The 16,376-nt window shown below is 39.5% G+C and overlaps 3 protein-coding genes across 3 annotated transcripts; 2 read left to right on the plus strand and 1 right to left on the minus strand.

Moving 5' to 3' along the window:
• Positions 1–77: 77 nt before the first annotated feature.
• LOC137191833 (fucolectin-5-like) lies at positions 78–4,300 on the plus strand. Its single transcript, XM_067602259.1, has 6 exons — positions 78–401; positions 590–636; positions 1,510–1,533; positions 1,676–1,970; positions 2,255–2,397; positions 3,201–4,300. Exons 2-6 carry the CDS (start codon positions 597–599, stop codon positions 3,545–3,547), a joined length of 849 nt encoding a protein of 282 aa, XP_067458360.1. The 5' UTR covers positions 78–401; positions 590–596; the 3' UTR covers positions 3,548–4,300.
• Positions 4,301–4,383: 83 nt separating this feature from the next.
• On the plus strand, positions 4,384–9,564 carry zgc:101716 (uncharacterized protein LOC492784 homolog). Its single transcript, XM_067602258.1, has 8 exons — positions 4,384–4,609; positions 5,894–5,995; positions 6,730–6,873; positions 7,767–7,817; positions 7,981–8,125; positions 8,311–8,446; positions 8,595–8,727; positions 8,877–9,564. The coding sequence occupies exons 1-8, from the start codon at positions 4,505–4,507 to the stop codon at positions 9,045–9,047; spliced, it is 987 nt and encodes a 328-aa protein (XP_067458359.1). The 5' UTR covers positions 4,384–4,504; the 3' UTR covers positions 9,048–9,564.
• A 93-nt stretch (positions 9,565–9,657) lies between these two features.
• On the minus strand, positions 9,658–15,641 carry LOC137190677 (protein FAM83D-like). Its single transcript, XM_067600200.1, has 6 exons — positions 15,350–15,641; positions 15,116–15,253; positions 14,901–15,019; positions 14,393–14,698; positions 12,164–12,288; positions 9,658–11,943 (listed from the first exon to the last, which is right to left on the minus strand). Exons 1-6 carry the CDS (start codon positions 15,639–15,641, stop codon positions 10,572–10,574), a joined length of 2,352 nt encoding a protein of 783 aa, XP_067456301.1. The 3' UTR covers positions 9,658–10,571.
• Between the last annotated feature and the right edge of the window lie 735 nt (positions 15,642–16,376).

A 16,376-nucleotide genomic window follows, 5' to 3' on the forward strand; every position in this document is an offset into this window, starting at 1 on the left:
ATGGATATGAAAACAAAATTTAGATATTAGATAGATATTTAGATATTCAAGTTCTCCTGTTGAAGAGATATTGAGGAAATGCAGGAATATTTGCATGCATAGCAACACTCACACTCTTACTGTTCAATATCCTATCTTTGTAGTTCAACCCCAGAGATGGTATCGCAGTCATTAAATGTTGACAGATGCAAATAGTAGTCTAGATGTTTTGACTATTGAAAGAACTGCTGAACTTTGAGCGGCAACCAGGAGAGATGACGCTGCTTGGGGTCAGTGTATTTTCATACAGGCAGCTGTAAAGCAAGGTAGCTACGTATAAATGCACAAATATAGCTGTACCTGCGAGAGGGCATCATATCAAAACAGAGACAAAGGTTTGGACGGAGACAAAGGCCGACAAGGTGAGTGATACCAGTTCAGCCTAAATTGTTCTCACAAATTCTGTTCTTTAGATGTAGGATGATACATTTGTGCAATTTTAGAGGAACTGAAAGCTTTATTCCTGATCTTCATTCACTGGCCTGTGGGCAGTTGTTTAAAACATCTTAACTTGTCTCTAGTCAACTGATGCCATGTTTTTTTCTTCCAGAGTAAAGATGCTGTGGAATCTATTTTTCATCTCTCTGATCTCTCTAGGTAAGTGGGTCATTTTATGCATGTGCACGTCTGTCCCTGCCTGACATTGTGATCTATTAAAAGATTGATTTTGATTTAATTTTGTCATCCTGTTTTTCCCATATACTACTTTTGCTATCTTGGTCTATTCTGACAAAATCTATTGTATGTCTGTCTGTCCTGGAAGAGGAATCCCTCCTTGGTCGCTCTTCCTGTGGTTTCTTCCATTTTTTCCCCATGAGTTGAATTTTTCCTTATTTGAATTGAGGGTAAAACAGAGGAGAGATAGAGGATGTTGGATGCTGTACAGATTGTAAAGCCCCTTGAGACAAATTTGATTTCTGACATTGGGCTATATAAATAAAATCAAGTTGAGTCAAACTTGATTGATTGAGATGTAGAACACATCCACAAAAATGTGAATCATGGATAAAATAATAAAAAGTATATAATACTATTACTTACTGTATTTTGCTCCTCACTCCCCAGTCAAGTTCTCACTCAAATTTCATATAAGCTACTAATTATTGATGGATGGGTCACAGAAAATTAAAATAATTACACCATACCAGTTTTTGCATGTTCTAATGAATTCAGTACAAATCTTGAATACTTAACATTACTGCCTGTTGCCCAGTGTTGTAGATATATGAATATATTGTTTATACCTTCCTGTTATTTTTGATTCATCTCAACACAGTATGAGAATAAACTTGTAGAAACCTTATAATAATCCATCACGTCAACTTTTATTCTGTTATGTTGTTGAGTGTTAACGCAGTACAGACTTTTCAGAGTATTGTGTGCATTCATCAGACAATTCTTCCTGACTATAAAATTAAAAACGGGAAATCTTATGTAATCCTTTGGTTTTTTTTTTTTTACATTTCACAGGAAGGTTACACTTACATGCAACAGGTAGGACTAAGTGCTTTCAAAATGTTTAAATTATTCATAACTTTCATTTGTCTTTCAAAGGCATAAATAGATATTTCTACGCTAAATATGTAAGAGACAATATTTTGAATTGAATTGTTCTGCAATATTTTTCTGTTTTCAGCTATAGATACCTGCAACACACAAAATGAGATCCCTGTAAGAGAACTTAACACCTCTCAGTCATCAAACTACACCGATGAAGTCCCATACGTTTCTGGAAGAGCTATTGATGGGAATGAGAAAAAGTGTTCTCACACAAACGAAGAGGACAATTCCTGGTGGACAATTGACCTGGATCGTGTCTACAACATTTCCTGTATTTCTATCTACAACAAACAACAAAACAATATTGTTTTGAAAGATGTTCAGATCCGCATCGGGAACTCGTCGGTGAAAAACGGCACTGAAAACAAAGTGTAATACCTTCATATTATTTTGAATTGCTTTATTTCACATTTTCAAGCTTCAGCATGTCCAGTATTTTTTAGAATTTTTAGAATTGACAAATAAATTAGAAGACGGTTTTGCTCATAATACACTTAGATTTTCATGCTCCCTGTGACATTTCTAACTCAGCTCCAATGTCAAGGTGTCTGTAGAACAGACACAGGCATCCTCTCAGAACCACAAACATCACACTTCCCCATCCTTTCTTCCCCTCTCTGAATTTCTGTCTGTCCATTTTTTTTCTTTCTTCCAGGAGGAAAAACATCACATCCTTCAAATTAGACGAGTACAATTACTTTAAATTTGATCCAGCCGTGTCGGGGCGCTACGTCACTCTGTACTCTCCAATAAAGAAACATGTAGTCCTGTGTGAAGTGAAGATCTACGAAGCCACAGGTACAATAAATGTTCTGTTACGCAAAGTGAATTGTTTATTCAGCGCAGTGCTCACATACAGTAACAGACTGAGAGCTGCAGAAGAGTTAATACTTTACTGTAATATCTCCTTCACAGTTAAATGTGGACAAAAAGCATATTAATGCAATAGCAGAAACCTCCTTAAACTATATGCTCAGAAGAATTGAAATTGACGCCTGTAAATTGAGATTGACAATGTTGAAGCTAATCATGGCAAAGGTTCTCATTTTTCTGAATTGCGATGGCCACAGGGCTGAAGTATCAAACCACAATTAAATCATTTGATATTTCTAGTTATGTCACTCCACAAACTTCAGGCGGTTCTACAAGGCAACTGACAGGCTCTGCTGTAATTCATAAATGATGTCACATGGAGTCATTTTTATATGCAGTTGCAGAACAACAACAGGTAGTAGGGAACTGTGTTTTCTCAGATATTCTCTTTCAGAGAAATCTTCCTATATCATAACCTGTTATTATCTATTATCTTTGTTTTATATTATGAGACTTACAAAGAGTAAGCATTGAAGTAAATAACAGCTGGAAGACTTAGTGAGTAGTCTACATCTTGAGGATGATGCCATTATCACAGAAAGTATTGTTTCTCCTAGGTGACTCAGTTCATTTGTTGGAACACACAGTTTGGATATTTTCACGTATTTGTTTTCATTTCAACTGAAACATTTCACGCTGTTTTTGTTTTCCTGGGTTTTTTTGTTTGTTTGTTGTTGGGTTGTTTTTCGTTTGTTGTTGGGTTGTTTTTTGTTTGTTTGTTTTTATAGATTCAAACTTTAGGCTGGTCGGGGAGAGCATGACGTGGGAAGATGCTCTGTACTACTGCAGGGATCATTACAGCGACCTGGCTTCCATCCTTAACAACGAAACCCAGACTGAGTTGGCTAAGTTGGCCAAGAACGCAACCACAGACTTCGTGTGGTTGGGCCTTCGCTACACCTGCACCCTGAATTTCTGGTTCTGGGTCGATGATAACCGCTTAGACTTCGAACACTGGAATGAAAATAATAAAACAGAAGAATGTGACATGAGTGCTGCCATGGCGAAATCAGGGAACCAAAACTGGTTCAGCAGGCCTGACTACGAAACGTATAATTTCATCTGTGCAAAGTAAGAAAAATCAATGGTTGGACAGGTGTCGGTGGTGGCATTATTGTGTTGCGACAAACTCTCCTCTAATATGTGTCATAGGGCCCAGTGCAGCAGCTTTCCAAATAAAAGTGATGGTGATACTCTGTCTTTAACCATCTCAAGCAGTATATTTAATTCACTGTTTTCACTCTATATGTTAGGCCATGAATGCACTCTAGCTCTGTGACATTTTTGTAGTATGTTTAAAGTTGTGTCAGTGTATTCTTCACTTGTAAGTCATGATTCTTGGATGTGATATTTACATGTTAATAAAATTATTGCTTGTGTTTTTTTGTGTAATGTAATCGTGTATTTTTGAATATTAGGATGACTTTGAATGGGCTGTCTACATTTTGTTGGTTACATCTGACACGAAAAAGAATTAACACATCAGAAATGTTTGGGATGTCTCAAATTATACAGAAATTGAAAGAAGGCATTCGTGTATCATCAGATTTCCATTCGTGTTAAATACATTTTACGTGGTCACATGCTTTGTACATCTTTCCCGATATATAACACTTTCATGTTCAGCCTTCAATGTGTAGCCTATTTTTGATTGAATCTCGTGTGTTGTGTATATATTTGGAGCATTTTTGCAAGTGCATAGAAGAACTAGATATATTCATATAGGCCTATAGATTTTTGAGGTTTGCGGCATTATGAAGGCACTTTAACAATGTATATTTTTGTGATATCAATGGCATGTTTAAATAAAAGTTGGGATATATTTAAAACAATTTGTTCGTGTCTGTTTGATCGATAGGAACCTTTGTGTCCAGGAACTATAGTCACTGCATAGTGTAGTCGTCGTGCATTTTAAAGCAAAGGACTGTGCAACCGCGGGATATAAACAATCCACGCATGAGCCGAGCTACAGCTTGTTGGACACGTTTATACAGTGAAATTGTGTGATTTAGTGGCATTTCTCGGCCGCCTGATGGAGATATTAGGAAGCACGTTTGATGACTCGGTGTTTTCAGAGGCGAGAGACCGAGTCTCTGTGTCTTTGTCCTCTTACAAAGCCAAAGTGTGTGAGCCGGAGGTGAGTCTGTTCAAGAGCAGCTAACTTCACCACAGCTGACATGACTGACTGACGTTTTCTGGAAAGAACAACGTAAATACAGCATTAGTAGTGACTGACAATATATATTTTTCAGTTTTCCCTTTAATTACACCGAATTAGGCGATACTATATATTTCCTATTTTCACGAAACTTCCAAGTAAATTATCAGGCAATTACAGACCCGTAAGATATATACACATACAGTAGCTGTTATACTTTACATGCCGGCTAATAAAATATATTTATCTTAAGAATAAACTTACAAACAAATCTATCCAAATTAGGGCTGGGTGATATGGACTAAATTGAATATCACGGTATTTTTGACCAAATACCTCGATATTGAAATTGCAACAATATTGTTGGGATGATTATTGGTGCTTTCACAAAATATTTACACAATGAGGTTTTACACATCAGTAATGTGGATATAATAACTAAGTGGCTAAAGGCAAATAATAAATAACAGCTAAAACAGTCTGGTAAGTTTGGAAAATTACATCACTTTACTGTGATGCAGCCTTTGAAACCAGGAAAAGACAACACTTATGCCATATCATGATATTATAATATCCAAAATCTAAGAAAATATCAAGTGTCATATCACAATATTGATATAATACCAATATATTGCCCAGCCCTAATCCAAATGCATATTTTGTCTGCTTACATTTTCAGTAAATGATATTTCCTGGATATGTAATGTGTTTGCATCTGGTTCCAGTGAAAGTTTTTAATATTGGTTCACAGTTTACACTCACCGAGCACTTTATTAGAACACCTGTGCAGTCTAATGCAATCCAACACAACAGCTCTGCCATCAATTCTTTTTATGAAGCTTATATGTTTTCAGTTTTTGTTGACATTATCAGAAAGGTGATAATTCTACTTTATGTATTATTGAGGTTTAAGTGGGTGGTGGTGGTGTACTGAAGTGCATTATATTGAAAAGTGTTTTGTCCACCCCATTAACCTACATGAAACCACCCACTACAACCTCAATAATAGACATAAAGTAGAATTATCACCTTTCTGACAATGTCAACAAAAACTGAAAATGTATAAGCTTTGTAAAAGAATTTATGACACAACCAGCTGTTGTGTTGGATTGCATTAGATTGCACAGGTGCTCTAATAAAGTGCTTGCTGAGTGTATATGTGGCTAAGTATCCAAAAAAAAAGTCTCCACCAGTCATTGAGTCGCTCCATGAAGGATTTTTTAAAATTGTTGTTGTCTTTTCTCCTCCTGTTTCTCTCTGCAGTGGTTTTGTGAGAGCGGCGCTCTCGATACAGACGATTCTTTGGAGAAGCAGAAAGTCCACAAGTTTAGAGGTGACTTGGCTGTGAGGCAGGGCAAATATCAGGTAATTAAACAGCAATTCAATTCAATTAATCATTGCTTGTTTAAAATATGCACCAAAGGCTATTGTGATTCTCCAGTCCCAGTTACAAATTTCCAGTGAAGTTGGTGACATAATTTCAAGATACAGAATAAAATAATGGAGGCACATTTACATTTTATTACTCGGCTTGTTTATGGGACGATTATGCAAAACTGTAGCCATGAACTGGTATTTGAATGTTTCTGTAGAGCTACTGTGGAGATAAGAACAAACAGGACTTATTTATTCCCATGTACACATGAACACTTTCCAACAGAACAGAATATCTGTTGTTCAGTTTTTTTAATTTGGGTTGCCATTACTTGTTAGTACCTTCCATGTTCTTGGTGTAATATATTTATAATAGCCAGCAGTGTGTGCCACAGAGACATTTCCTGACAGCATGGAAGGGTCTCAGGAAACACATTTAGCTACATCACACCGGAAATCTTTTTGAAATTGAAACATTAAATACATCTGTAATCTGCTCTATTTGAACAACCCGCTCTCTGCTATCATGGTATGTAATAATGATATGATGAAACACTTAAATAGAAATAAATTAATCAAGTTCCAGTACGTTTATATTAACAATAGCACACAACAGAGGCTGCTTGTGCTTTTACATGTCACACTGTTTTTGTTTTTTTTTAAGGTGTATAATGTTCAAACTCTTCATTTTCTATCCTAATGGTGTGTGTGTGTGTGTGGTGTAGGTAGCCCTGGATGCGTACAGCAGCTGCCTGGAGTGGATTGCTGACAACAACCTGACCATCAGAAGGGATGTGCTGGAGGGAATGGCTCGATGCTGCACCAAACTGGGACAGAGAGAAAAGGCGTTGGACTTGGCTGACTTACTGGTAATTCAGTCAGTTTTTCATGCTGAACAGTGTCCCACACAGGTGACTGTACCTGGAACAACCTGCTGTCGGTGTGACACCCTTTGTATACCACTAGGTGTTCAAAAATCTAAATTAATTACACTGATTGCTAGAACCACCAGTGCATGATAACAAAATATCTTTTTTTTTTTTTTTTTGTACTTGATAAATAGTCATTGCAGCCACCTTGCTTGCATAAAAAGGTTGCCATCCTACAACCATTAAAGACAATGATACACCATTGCAGACTTTATGTTGTCTGATTTAGATGAACAGTACTCAATAAGCTAGATTCCTTTTAAGAGTGAATTTTAACAAGAAGCATCGCCCAAACAAAAAAATATATGCTATAAGAAATTAAAAAAAGGTAAACTTCACTATTGACATTTCTTTAAGTGCACCAAGGTTTTAGACATTTAGTATCTTGACCTGTGGTTGATTTTCACTCACCTTTCATGGTGTGAAAATCAGAGTGTTGAGGCTTGAAACTTCATTGAGACAGTTTATTTCTGTCATTTAATTCAGCGTTAAGTGCCAATGAAGTTTGAAAATTTCGACTGATTCGGAAAAAAAATGTCTCTTAGTGCTTCTTACATCAAGAGTTGGCTCTCAAACAGAAACATCTTTAAAACACAAACCCACCGGAGTCCATGTTTACAGATTGTTGGGGTAAATTGTCCAGCAATGCAGCTCGTGAATGCAGTCTATGTGGACGGTCAACTCTTACATCTTAGAGGCTAGAGTTTCCCTACAGCACATGAACACACCACTCTGGAAGACTTCAAATCAATCCATGAAATAAAACCATAACTTTGATAAACTGAGAGCTGACAGGCTCCTTTATGTCTCTGTATGTGTCTCTCTCTCTCCAGAGCAAAGAAGCCTCCAACACCTGTCATCTGATCGGCCTCCTGCTGCTCAAGGTAAACATTGACCAGAACACACACAGCTGGGGATGTTTTTATATTTGTACTGCTTTTATTGGCGCTACATCATTCTGTGGAGATATAACATATTTTAATAAGCTAACAAGCAATGCAAAGGGAGCTTTATTGATTATATGCAACATACTTTTTTTTACTAAAGGTCAGCATCTACCAGCATTTTGGAGCCATAGGATCAAAGGTGTCGTCTCTGCAGCAGCTGTGCAGCCTGCTGCCCTTTAACCCTTGGCACTGGTGCACCCTAGGACAAACGTGTCTGCAGCTGCTGGAGAGGGACAGAGCCACAGGTAGGATGGAGTTCACTACCTGTCTGATTTAAAAGCAATATAATATATATTGCTTTTTTTTAAAAATCTGCTTCAGTGACTGGACACTGATCTTTTTCTGTAAGTTGTATTAATGAAGACGTAGATGTAAATGTGATTTGTCCTCATGACCTGAAATGATCTCTCCTGTATTTACCCTTTACTAGGATCCTGTTCCCCACAGAGGTGTGAGTCAGCAGGAGAGCAGAGGGATGGAGAGACTGCGGAGCAACAGGAGGAGGCAGCAGAGCTCGATGAGGACAGGATCTGGCTGAAGGCCTGCATGAGCTTCATCAGGACAAGGTACAGCTCAAAAAGGAGAAGAGCACTCTGTAGAGACAGACAGACAGATCTAGAAAGAACCAGTGGGCCTTGATGTGTTGTGCGTCGTTTGTACAGAGAGGAAGTATAAATAATAAAGTGTATTTGTCTCTTTGATGTCTGCCTTCAGACTCCTGTTGAGAATCCTTCGGCAGCAGCAGTCGTCCTTTGTGCTGCAGCGCAGCGAAAGTGCCCTCCAAACAACAGAAAAGGCGTTACAGTGGCTAAATCCCAAAGAGACAACTCTGCAGGCCGTCACTGAGGTGAGCCAAGAGCTCCTGGTTTTGTGTATGAATGCTACGTAAAGGGTTGATTCCCAGAAAGTTTTGGGTTAGCGAAGGCGAGGGGCTGAGTCACTGGATAATTTTTACACAGCTTTCAGTGTGCCTGTTCCTTTTGTTTCACCTCCCAGGTGATGTCAGAGGACCTGATCCCAGAGAAGATGAGGGAAGACTACCAGGACGGGGAGAGTTTGGCTACCGTGTGTGTGCAGAGCTTCAGAGAACGCTGGTGGAACAAGATCTTACTGACTGGAGTGCTAGAGACTGATGGATGTCAACATCGGACAGACACAAAGTCCTGATGCTCTAGTGTTACCTGTTTACAGAGAAGTTGGTGGGGAAAAAAAATCACTGTTCAGATCCCATCTAAGAGCAAAGAAAGACAGTGACGAACCAGATCCACCTCCAATGACATGACTCCCTATAAAGTACATGTCTAACTAGTGACATTCTGTTGCATAATCAGGGAACAAGGACTGCATTTACTAAAGAGCCATTTGGTAGAACTTCACACATTGTTCCCTAAAACGTAACAGATTATTTTAATGTGTGTCCCTTCATGTAAAGCACAGTGAGAACTGCACAGTGGGTACAATAATAGTTAATCCCACAGTACCAAACACTGAATGTGTCACCTATTTAATATCGTGGTATGTGTAGTTGATGACTGTGATCCTACTCTGCCTTGACAAAGGTCACAAAAGGAGACAAAGTCAGACGTTTTAAATTCTTTAATGTTCTCCTGAAATCTAACTTATGTCATAACATGTTCATATCTTTAAAATCATTTTAATAAAACATACATATTTTGTTTTTACACTTCTGTTTGGTTTTGTTCTTGTTGCTGAAATATTGTCAACCATTTTACAGAAATCAAAAATGTTTCATAGCAGATATTTGTTGGACATGTGAGATCAGGAAAAGCACAGATGTAATTAATAGTAATAATAATGGCTGCATCCCATTTATTTGTACCAGTGTCAGGTCCCTGCTATGGTGCAAATTGGGTTACTAAATGTAACAGTAAGGCTTTTAGTTCCACCTGTGTTTCTCCTGATATGTTGTGAAACAGGCCTGTTGTTTTAGATGCAGGCACTTCTCATTTAAACATTTAACTTCACAGTTCAGAGGCAGTCTGCCTTCATTATTATCTGTACTCAGAATTGACGCTCACAGCTGGCACTCCCCCTCTTAGTAGTCAGGTGTTCTTGGGTTACGTAGCAGAATATTAAACACGTAATTTAAGTGCAGTCGGTAAGTACTGAGTCACATGATATACCAACGCAGGTGTTTTCACTAAATTGCCTGATTAGACCTCATCAGGACTGTGGGTGTGTACAGACTGTGCTTGATTGACATCTTCTGTTCTGTTGTATATTTTACAACGGGACACTCAACACCTTTAAAGCTTCTAGTTTTGTGACATCACATACTGTATCTCCAACCTGAGCGGAGATCTAATCAGCCTAATAACAGAAAAAAACTGTATGCAGTAGACACTACAAAATCATGTGACTATTCACAAGATTAAACCAATATTATGTTTTTAACATGAAAAAATCTTTTTTTTTCTAAGTACTACACACAAAACAGACAAAGGTTGATGCTCCTACACACTTACCTACTAGTTTAGTACAGTGTGATACATTTCACAGGAACAACTGAATACACCATGCTCCACTGACCTGTATGATTACATCTTCTCTGTGCCTGTGCGTGAAGGTGAATTTAGATTATACCACCAGATGTAAAACCTATGTTTGTCCACAGTTTGTATATTTCTGTCAGGTCTTGGTTATGTTTGGTTCAGGCCTGCTGTGTGTCAGTCACTCAGTCATGCTCTTGCTCCTTCCCAATGTTGTCATCCCGCTGCTGTGAAACGCCCTCCAGCCCAGCTGTCCACCCATCTCTTGTCCAATCCCGTAGGCGCTGCCGAATGAGTTGTGTCTAACCACGGGTCTGGGTCTCCCAGTGTGATTCCAGTTTAGTCTTGCAGACTGCTGGGAGGTACAGTGCTGTAGGTGCAGCTTGGTTCCTGTAGCTGGTAAGAACAGCTTGGAGTCTGTCTGGAGCTGAACCTTAAGATGAGTCTCCATACCTGTTGATGCTGACATTAACCCTGGCGACTCTGTGGATAAATGACGGTGCCTCTGTGGCTGATCTTGCCTCCTGGTTCCAAAGGACCAAAATTTGGTTTCTAATCCAGATGTGTAGCCTCTTGGATGGGTTAAAGGGAACTGAAGCCCTGTGTTTGTTTGCTTTTGCTGTGACATGGAGGGAGAGAAGACATTAGGATTATCAGACAGAAAGTCCACGTGTTGTTTTAAGTTAAGTGTGTAGCTCCATTGTCCTCTTTGTGTGTTTAAACCTGCAGCGATCCCTGAAGGCTGTGTCATCCTGTGTCTATTTCTTTGCTGAAAGAAAAGTGTTTCAGTACCAACATTATGGTAATCAAGATTAGAATTAGTCTTGAAAGGGGACTGATAACGGACAGTATTGTGCTGTGTGTGTGTCAGGGAGCCCAGAGTGTTTGACTCTTGAAGCTTTGCAGCATTTTCAGCTGCAGTGGTGGTGGTGGTGGTGATGGTAAGGCCGGTGAGCTCAGGCTGACAATATGAGTCGTGGGTCTGACTGAGAGGATTCGAGTGACTCTGGATCTGGTTTTGAGCTGGATCTTGTGTCTGGTTTTGATTCTTCTCCAGAGATTCCACGTTTATTTTTGCGTCATGCTGGGTTAAGACTGCTTCCACTGCATGCTTCGGCTTTTCCACGGATACACTCTGCGGTGTTTCTGCTTGAACCACAGTTTTCGAGCACAGCTGTGTTTGGATTTGGATCTGTGAAAGAGGTTTTGTCTGCGTTTGTGTACCTGCAACATGCAGAGGGTGTGTATTACCATCGCTGCACTCAAACTCTGCACTGAGTTTAGATAATCCACTACTTGGGACATCTGCAGGCATTTTTGCTTTTGTCTGAGTGTTTTGTGCATCTGCAGACCAAGCCCGGCACATTGTTTTGTTCTGGCTTGATTTCGACTGACTGAAACTGTCACTGTGAGTGTGAGGCACAGTAACGAAGCCGGGGACTGGTTTAGAGCTGCAGTACAGCCTGTGGAATTCCTGATGGAAGGGTGTGACCGCGCTGCCCTTTACAAGAACAGCAAGACTCCGATGGACCTGCCAGGACAGCCAGGAGAAACTGAGGAGACGACACACATATATATACACACACACACACACACACACACACACACACACATATTAGAGGATTACTGAGAGCTCTAGTAAAGCTGAAAATCAAAGAAAGCAGTCTAGACATGCAAATACATACAAATATATAATTCGAGCACATTATCAGATGCGCAAACACACTCACACACAATCAAAACTCTAAATGAGGTATTCATGTATGTATGTACCTGTATGAGCCAGTCAGCGCCTCATTCCAGTCAGTGATGATGAAACTTTCAGCAATTTGGCCAGTCAGCTTCCTGCCTGTCTTGGCACAGTAAGTCTGTCCATCAACACTGCGAACTGACAGCTTCTATACACAAATATGGTGGAAAAGTAACACACACCAAGGGTTGTAGTGAAGTGCTAATCACTGGAGGTAGACTTGAGAGTAGGAAAAAAGTGCCGCACATTCTGGCTCCATATGCTTTTCTCTTTTATTCAGAAGACATTTGGGCCCTCAGGTCTTCTTCTAGATCAACAATCACAGTAGCACACAGGCATGCGGGCCACACCCTAGTAACACATCTGATGGTGATAATCATGTTCCACCATTAGGGTGAGAAAAAAACAATCAAGAGGCCTTCAGCGAATCAAAACTTTTAACAAACAGTGACAGGAACTACAACCAATCAATTCTCTTCAAATAAAGTGACAAAAACCAACATGTTTCATACCATATATAGAGATTTAAATTCACTTATTTTGGTATATTCAAATATGTTAAAATACATTTATTTTGAATATATTTCTAAAAGATATACAGAAAAAGTTAAACCTCAGCTCTGGATGAACATCTGGCTTGTTCTAGGAGCATCTGGATGTTCATCCAGAGCTGAGGTTTAACTTTTTCTGTACATATATTAGAAATGCATATGGAGCCAGAATGTGTGACACTTTTTTCCTACTCTCAAAGCTTCTATACAAACACACAAACATTTTATATTCGTATTTCCTTTGCTCAGCTATGCAGCCAGCTAAAAGCTAAGAAGTTGTGATGGTTTTATTTGTTAACTAGGATAAATTATGATGGACATTCTCTTCATTGCAACATAAGATTGAATGAGTGGCACTTTAGGACATGGACGAAATGTCTGTCTGAAAAAGTGATAACAAGCAGACATGAAAAAATGTCTAATACAGGTTTTTGTAGCACTGCTCATCACTTGTTGCAGTTTCTGTTGCTGTAAATAAAAAAGTACATGAATAATAGCAAATAATTATCTTACAATATACAGTAGTGTTTATCACAATTCAGTTATTTTTCAACAAAGTGTTAAAGGATAGATTCACAATTTTTCAAGTCTGTCTTAAAACAACAGTCAGGTGTCCATATGTACACTGAAAGAGGTTTATCTCACTCTAATCATTCCTCTTGTTCATACTGACCATTAAAAGATCCTCTTCAAATGCACTTTCAATGTAAGTGATGGTGGCCAAAATCCACAGTGTGTCTACACAGTCATTTAAAAGTTGATCTGAGCTTATATGAGACTTCAGCAGTCTGAGTTAGTCATATTAAGTTGATATCTGCCACATTTACAGTCTCTTTAGCATCAAATTCCCCCTTTGTGTTTCCTCAGACAGTGTTTTTGAACTGTGGTGGAAGTATAGTAACGAGAAGAGTTTACCTGAAGCTTCATATCAGCTTCAGGTAAACAGGTATTTTTGCACAGAAGGAGGAATGTGGATTTTGTCCACCATCACTTACAATGTAAGCACATTATGAAGGGATCTTCTAATAGTCTGTTTGAGCAGGAGGAATAATTATGGGAAGAAAAACCTATTTTAATGTTGATTTGGGTACCTGACTGTTGTTTTAAGACAGACTTGAAAAAACGTGTTCCTGTACTTTAAAAATCTGGTCACTGCAGCAGCAAATTAAACAAAAGAACAAAAAAGATTTAATGTAGAGCTTTACCATGATTTTCTACTGTACTGGATCATGATAAACACATGCATACTGTGTGTTGGATTGTCAAGTGACACATTTAGATCCCAATTCTCAATCTCATTATTCAAGAAACCCCAACTGGACTGATGAGCTCCTGACAAACTACTCCTGCTGTTCTAGGCATAATTTAGGATTATTAGGATTAGGATTTGATCCAGGACTGACTCTCCAGAAGTCCCCCGCTTTTCCAAACACTTGTAGGGTTGTGCATAAAACCTGCTGGGCCCTTGTTTACAGTCTGCCCAAGGTGCTTTCCATGTTCACTATGAGTCTAGTGTTAGCATCTGGCAGGCAGCCAGACATCTGTGCTGTGTGGTGCTGCAGGGAGAAGCTGTGGTGCTTTGGTTTATGGCTGAGTGGTTACAAGAGGAAGAAGACGACTAAATGACACTAATGACAATAATAATGATGCAGCAGGTTTTAGAAAAGCAGCGAACACAAGACTTTTTCATTTTAGGTAAACAAATCTCAGGTTTATATTTGAACTTTTTTTTTTAGCTTTTAACTCAGTGAGGCTATAAATAATATAAAAATAACAACAAAAACAGAAAGAGGGGGCAATGTAGACAGGCAGGCGGTGAGACAGGAAGACGGACAGACTCACTGGGAAGTTCTTGCTGTTGAGTTTGAGCTCTTGCCACATGCTGACGAACAGGTTCAGGTTGAGATGATCCAGCAGCAGATGAATGGACACATTCCTTCTGCTGGCCTCCAGAAGATCACACAGCAGCTCCACGTCACTGAAGCTGTCCATCACTATGACCAGGGCCTACACACACACACACACACACACACACTCTTGCTCGGTGACAGATCACTAAAGGCATCAATCACCTGCACAGACAGATATCACTCACTGTGTATCTGACCTTTCAGCACACAAGATCAAATATTGACATTTTTCAAATTCCCTCACATGTACAGCATGTCATGGTGTTTTTTTTTTTTTATGTAATGACACCTCAGCGTACCGTTCTGGCCTTTCTGATGAACTCCCTCACCACGTCTTTCATGCCGGCTGCCTTGCTGTCAGACTGGAAATAAACCTTGATGCTGGGCTTGTCCAGGACAGGATCACTCCACCTCACATCTGGAGAGAGTAGAAATATTTGTTGAAATTCTGATTTGCCAAGAAAAAGAGTCTATATTTCACTAGTATCAGAGTAGTATTATTTTTCTGAGAAACCTTTCAGTCTGGTCAGGTCCAAGGCAGCCACAGTAGTATCACTGTCTGTGGACACTGCAGGGCATTGTGTGGGCGACTGGGAGTCAGCACATGAGCTCTCCAACTCTGTGTCATTATCAGCAGATGCACCAGGATCAACTGTGTAAAGCAACAATAAAAAAACTACTTTAACATGCTGCAAATAGTGAGACAAAAATGAGAAAGTTACGTATAAAAATGCAAAAACAAACATACCTGTGTCAGCATCCCTCACATTTTCCTTGACGTAATTCTTCTCCACATCTGACAGAAAGTCCACTTCTCCCTCTGTGTTTAACATCTCATGGTATCCCTCTAAGCCCCGGTTGAGCAGGCAGTCCACTGCCAGCCGAGCGCTCTCGTTGTGGCTCAGGTCCAACGTGGGTCTGCTGGCTATAAACTCATTGTAAGAGGAGGAAGAGATGCGGAGGTCTTGCACCCGTTGCCTCACCTTCCCTACAGGTTTTGACCTCCTGTGCCACAGCACAGAAAGAAAGCTGGCATCCATGGCAGGTGGATTCAAAATTCAAGTCCTGTTTTCTGCAGTTCAGTTAGGGAAAAATATTAAATGCCAAAATCTTGAGTCCTGCACACCCATAACTTATCAGGGAATTAGTTAAACCACAAACCGGCTGATGATACAGCTGTGCCTGCTCCTCAAAGCCTGAATGGAATAATTCTCTGAGGCAGAACTGCAGGTTAAAACACACAGTAGTAAAGAGAGTAAAGGGAAAATGGGACCCGCCCAAGCTTAAGGCAAGATAATTACTTAAAACATGATGAGAGGTGACAGGAAAGAACTGAGAGCAAAATTCCTACTATGTTTTACACAATGACCTCCAGGATTTTAAGTTAGAGAATACACAGAAAATATTGTCTATGTATAAAGATAGATAATATGCATTTGAGGCTAGATGTTAGCAGGTGAGAGGTGTGTTGTGGCAACTAATAAAGTGAATAGCAGAATGTGTGAAGGAGGTCATTCAGTGAAAACCAGCCTCAACACACGGTTCGACGTTTCTCTGAGGCACTAAGTTTGTGTTTTTGCTTGTTAATCAATTAGGTCAGCGAAGACAGAACAAAATAAGTTCTCCAAGGACCTAAGACAGGCTGATTCAGATAAATGATGGGTGGAGGGATAGAAATGAATGAGTGACAGGTATGGGGATGGCTGTCATTTCAGCTCATGTCAAACAACACCTGGATGCTTACAGGACCAGAAACAAGGACAGACAGTTACAGG

The sequence above is a fragment of the Thunnus thynnus genome, chromosome 10 (genome assembly GCF_963924715.1).
Source record: "Thunnus thynnus chromosome 10, fThuThy2.1, whole genome shotgun sequence".
Lineage (NCBI taxonomy): Eukaryota > Metazoa > Chordata > Actinopteri > Scombriformes > Scombridae > Thunnus > Thunnus thynnus.

Coding starts and splice junctions, on each gene's coding strand:
- LOC137190677 (XM_067600200.1), bottom strand. CDS start 15,641: ATGGATGCCAGCTTTCTTTCTGTGCTGTGGCACAGGAGGTCAAAACCT. Junction 15,020..15,115: donor GGACCTGACCAGACTGAAAG/GTTTCTCAGAAA, acceptor TACTCTCTCCAG/ATGTGAGGTGGAGTGATCCT. Junction 12,289..14,392: donor CAAATATAAACCTGAGATTT/GTTTACCTAAAA, acceptor ATTTGTGTATAG/AAGCTGTCAGTTCGCAGTGT.
- zgc:101716 (XM_067602258.1), top strand. CDS start 4,505: ATGGAGATATTAGGAAGCACGTTTGATGACTCGGTGTTTTCAGAGGCG. Junction 5,996..6,729: donor TGAGGCAGGGCAAATATCAG/GTAATTAAACAG, acceptor TGTGTGGTGTAG/GTAGCCCTGGATGCGTACAG. Junction 8,447..8,594: donor ATGAGCTTCATCAGGACAAG/GTACAGCTCAAA, acceptor GTCTGCCTTCAG/ACTCCTGTTGAGAATCCTTC.
- LOC137191833 (XM_067602259.1), top strand. CDS start 597: ATGCTGTGGAATCTATTTTTCATCTCTCTGATCTCTCTAG. Junction 637..1,509: donor CATCTCTCTGATCTCTCTAG/GTAAGTGGGTCA, acceptor TACATTTCACAG/GAAGGTTACACTTACATGCA. Junction 1,534..1,675: donor GTTACACTTACATGCAACAG/GTAGGACTAAGT, acceptor TTCTGTTTTCAG/CTATAGATACCTGCAACACA.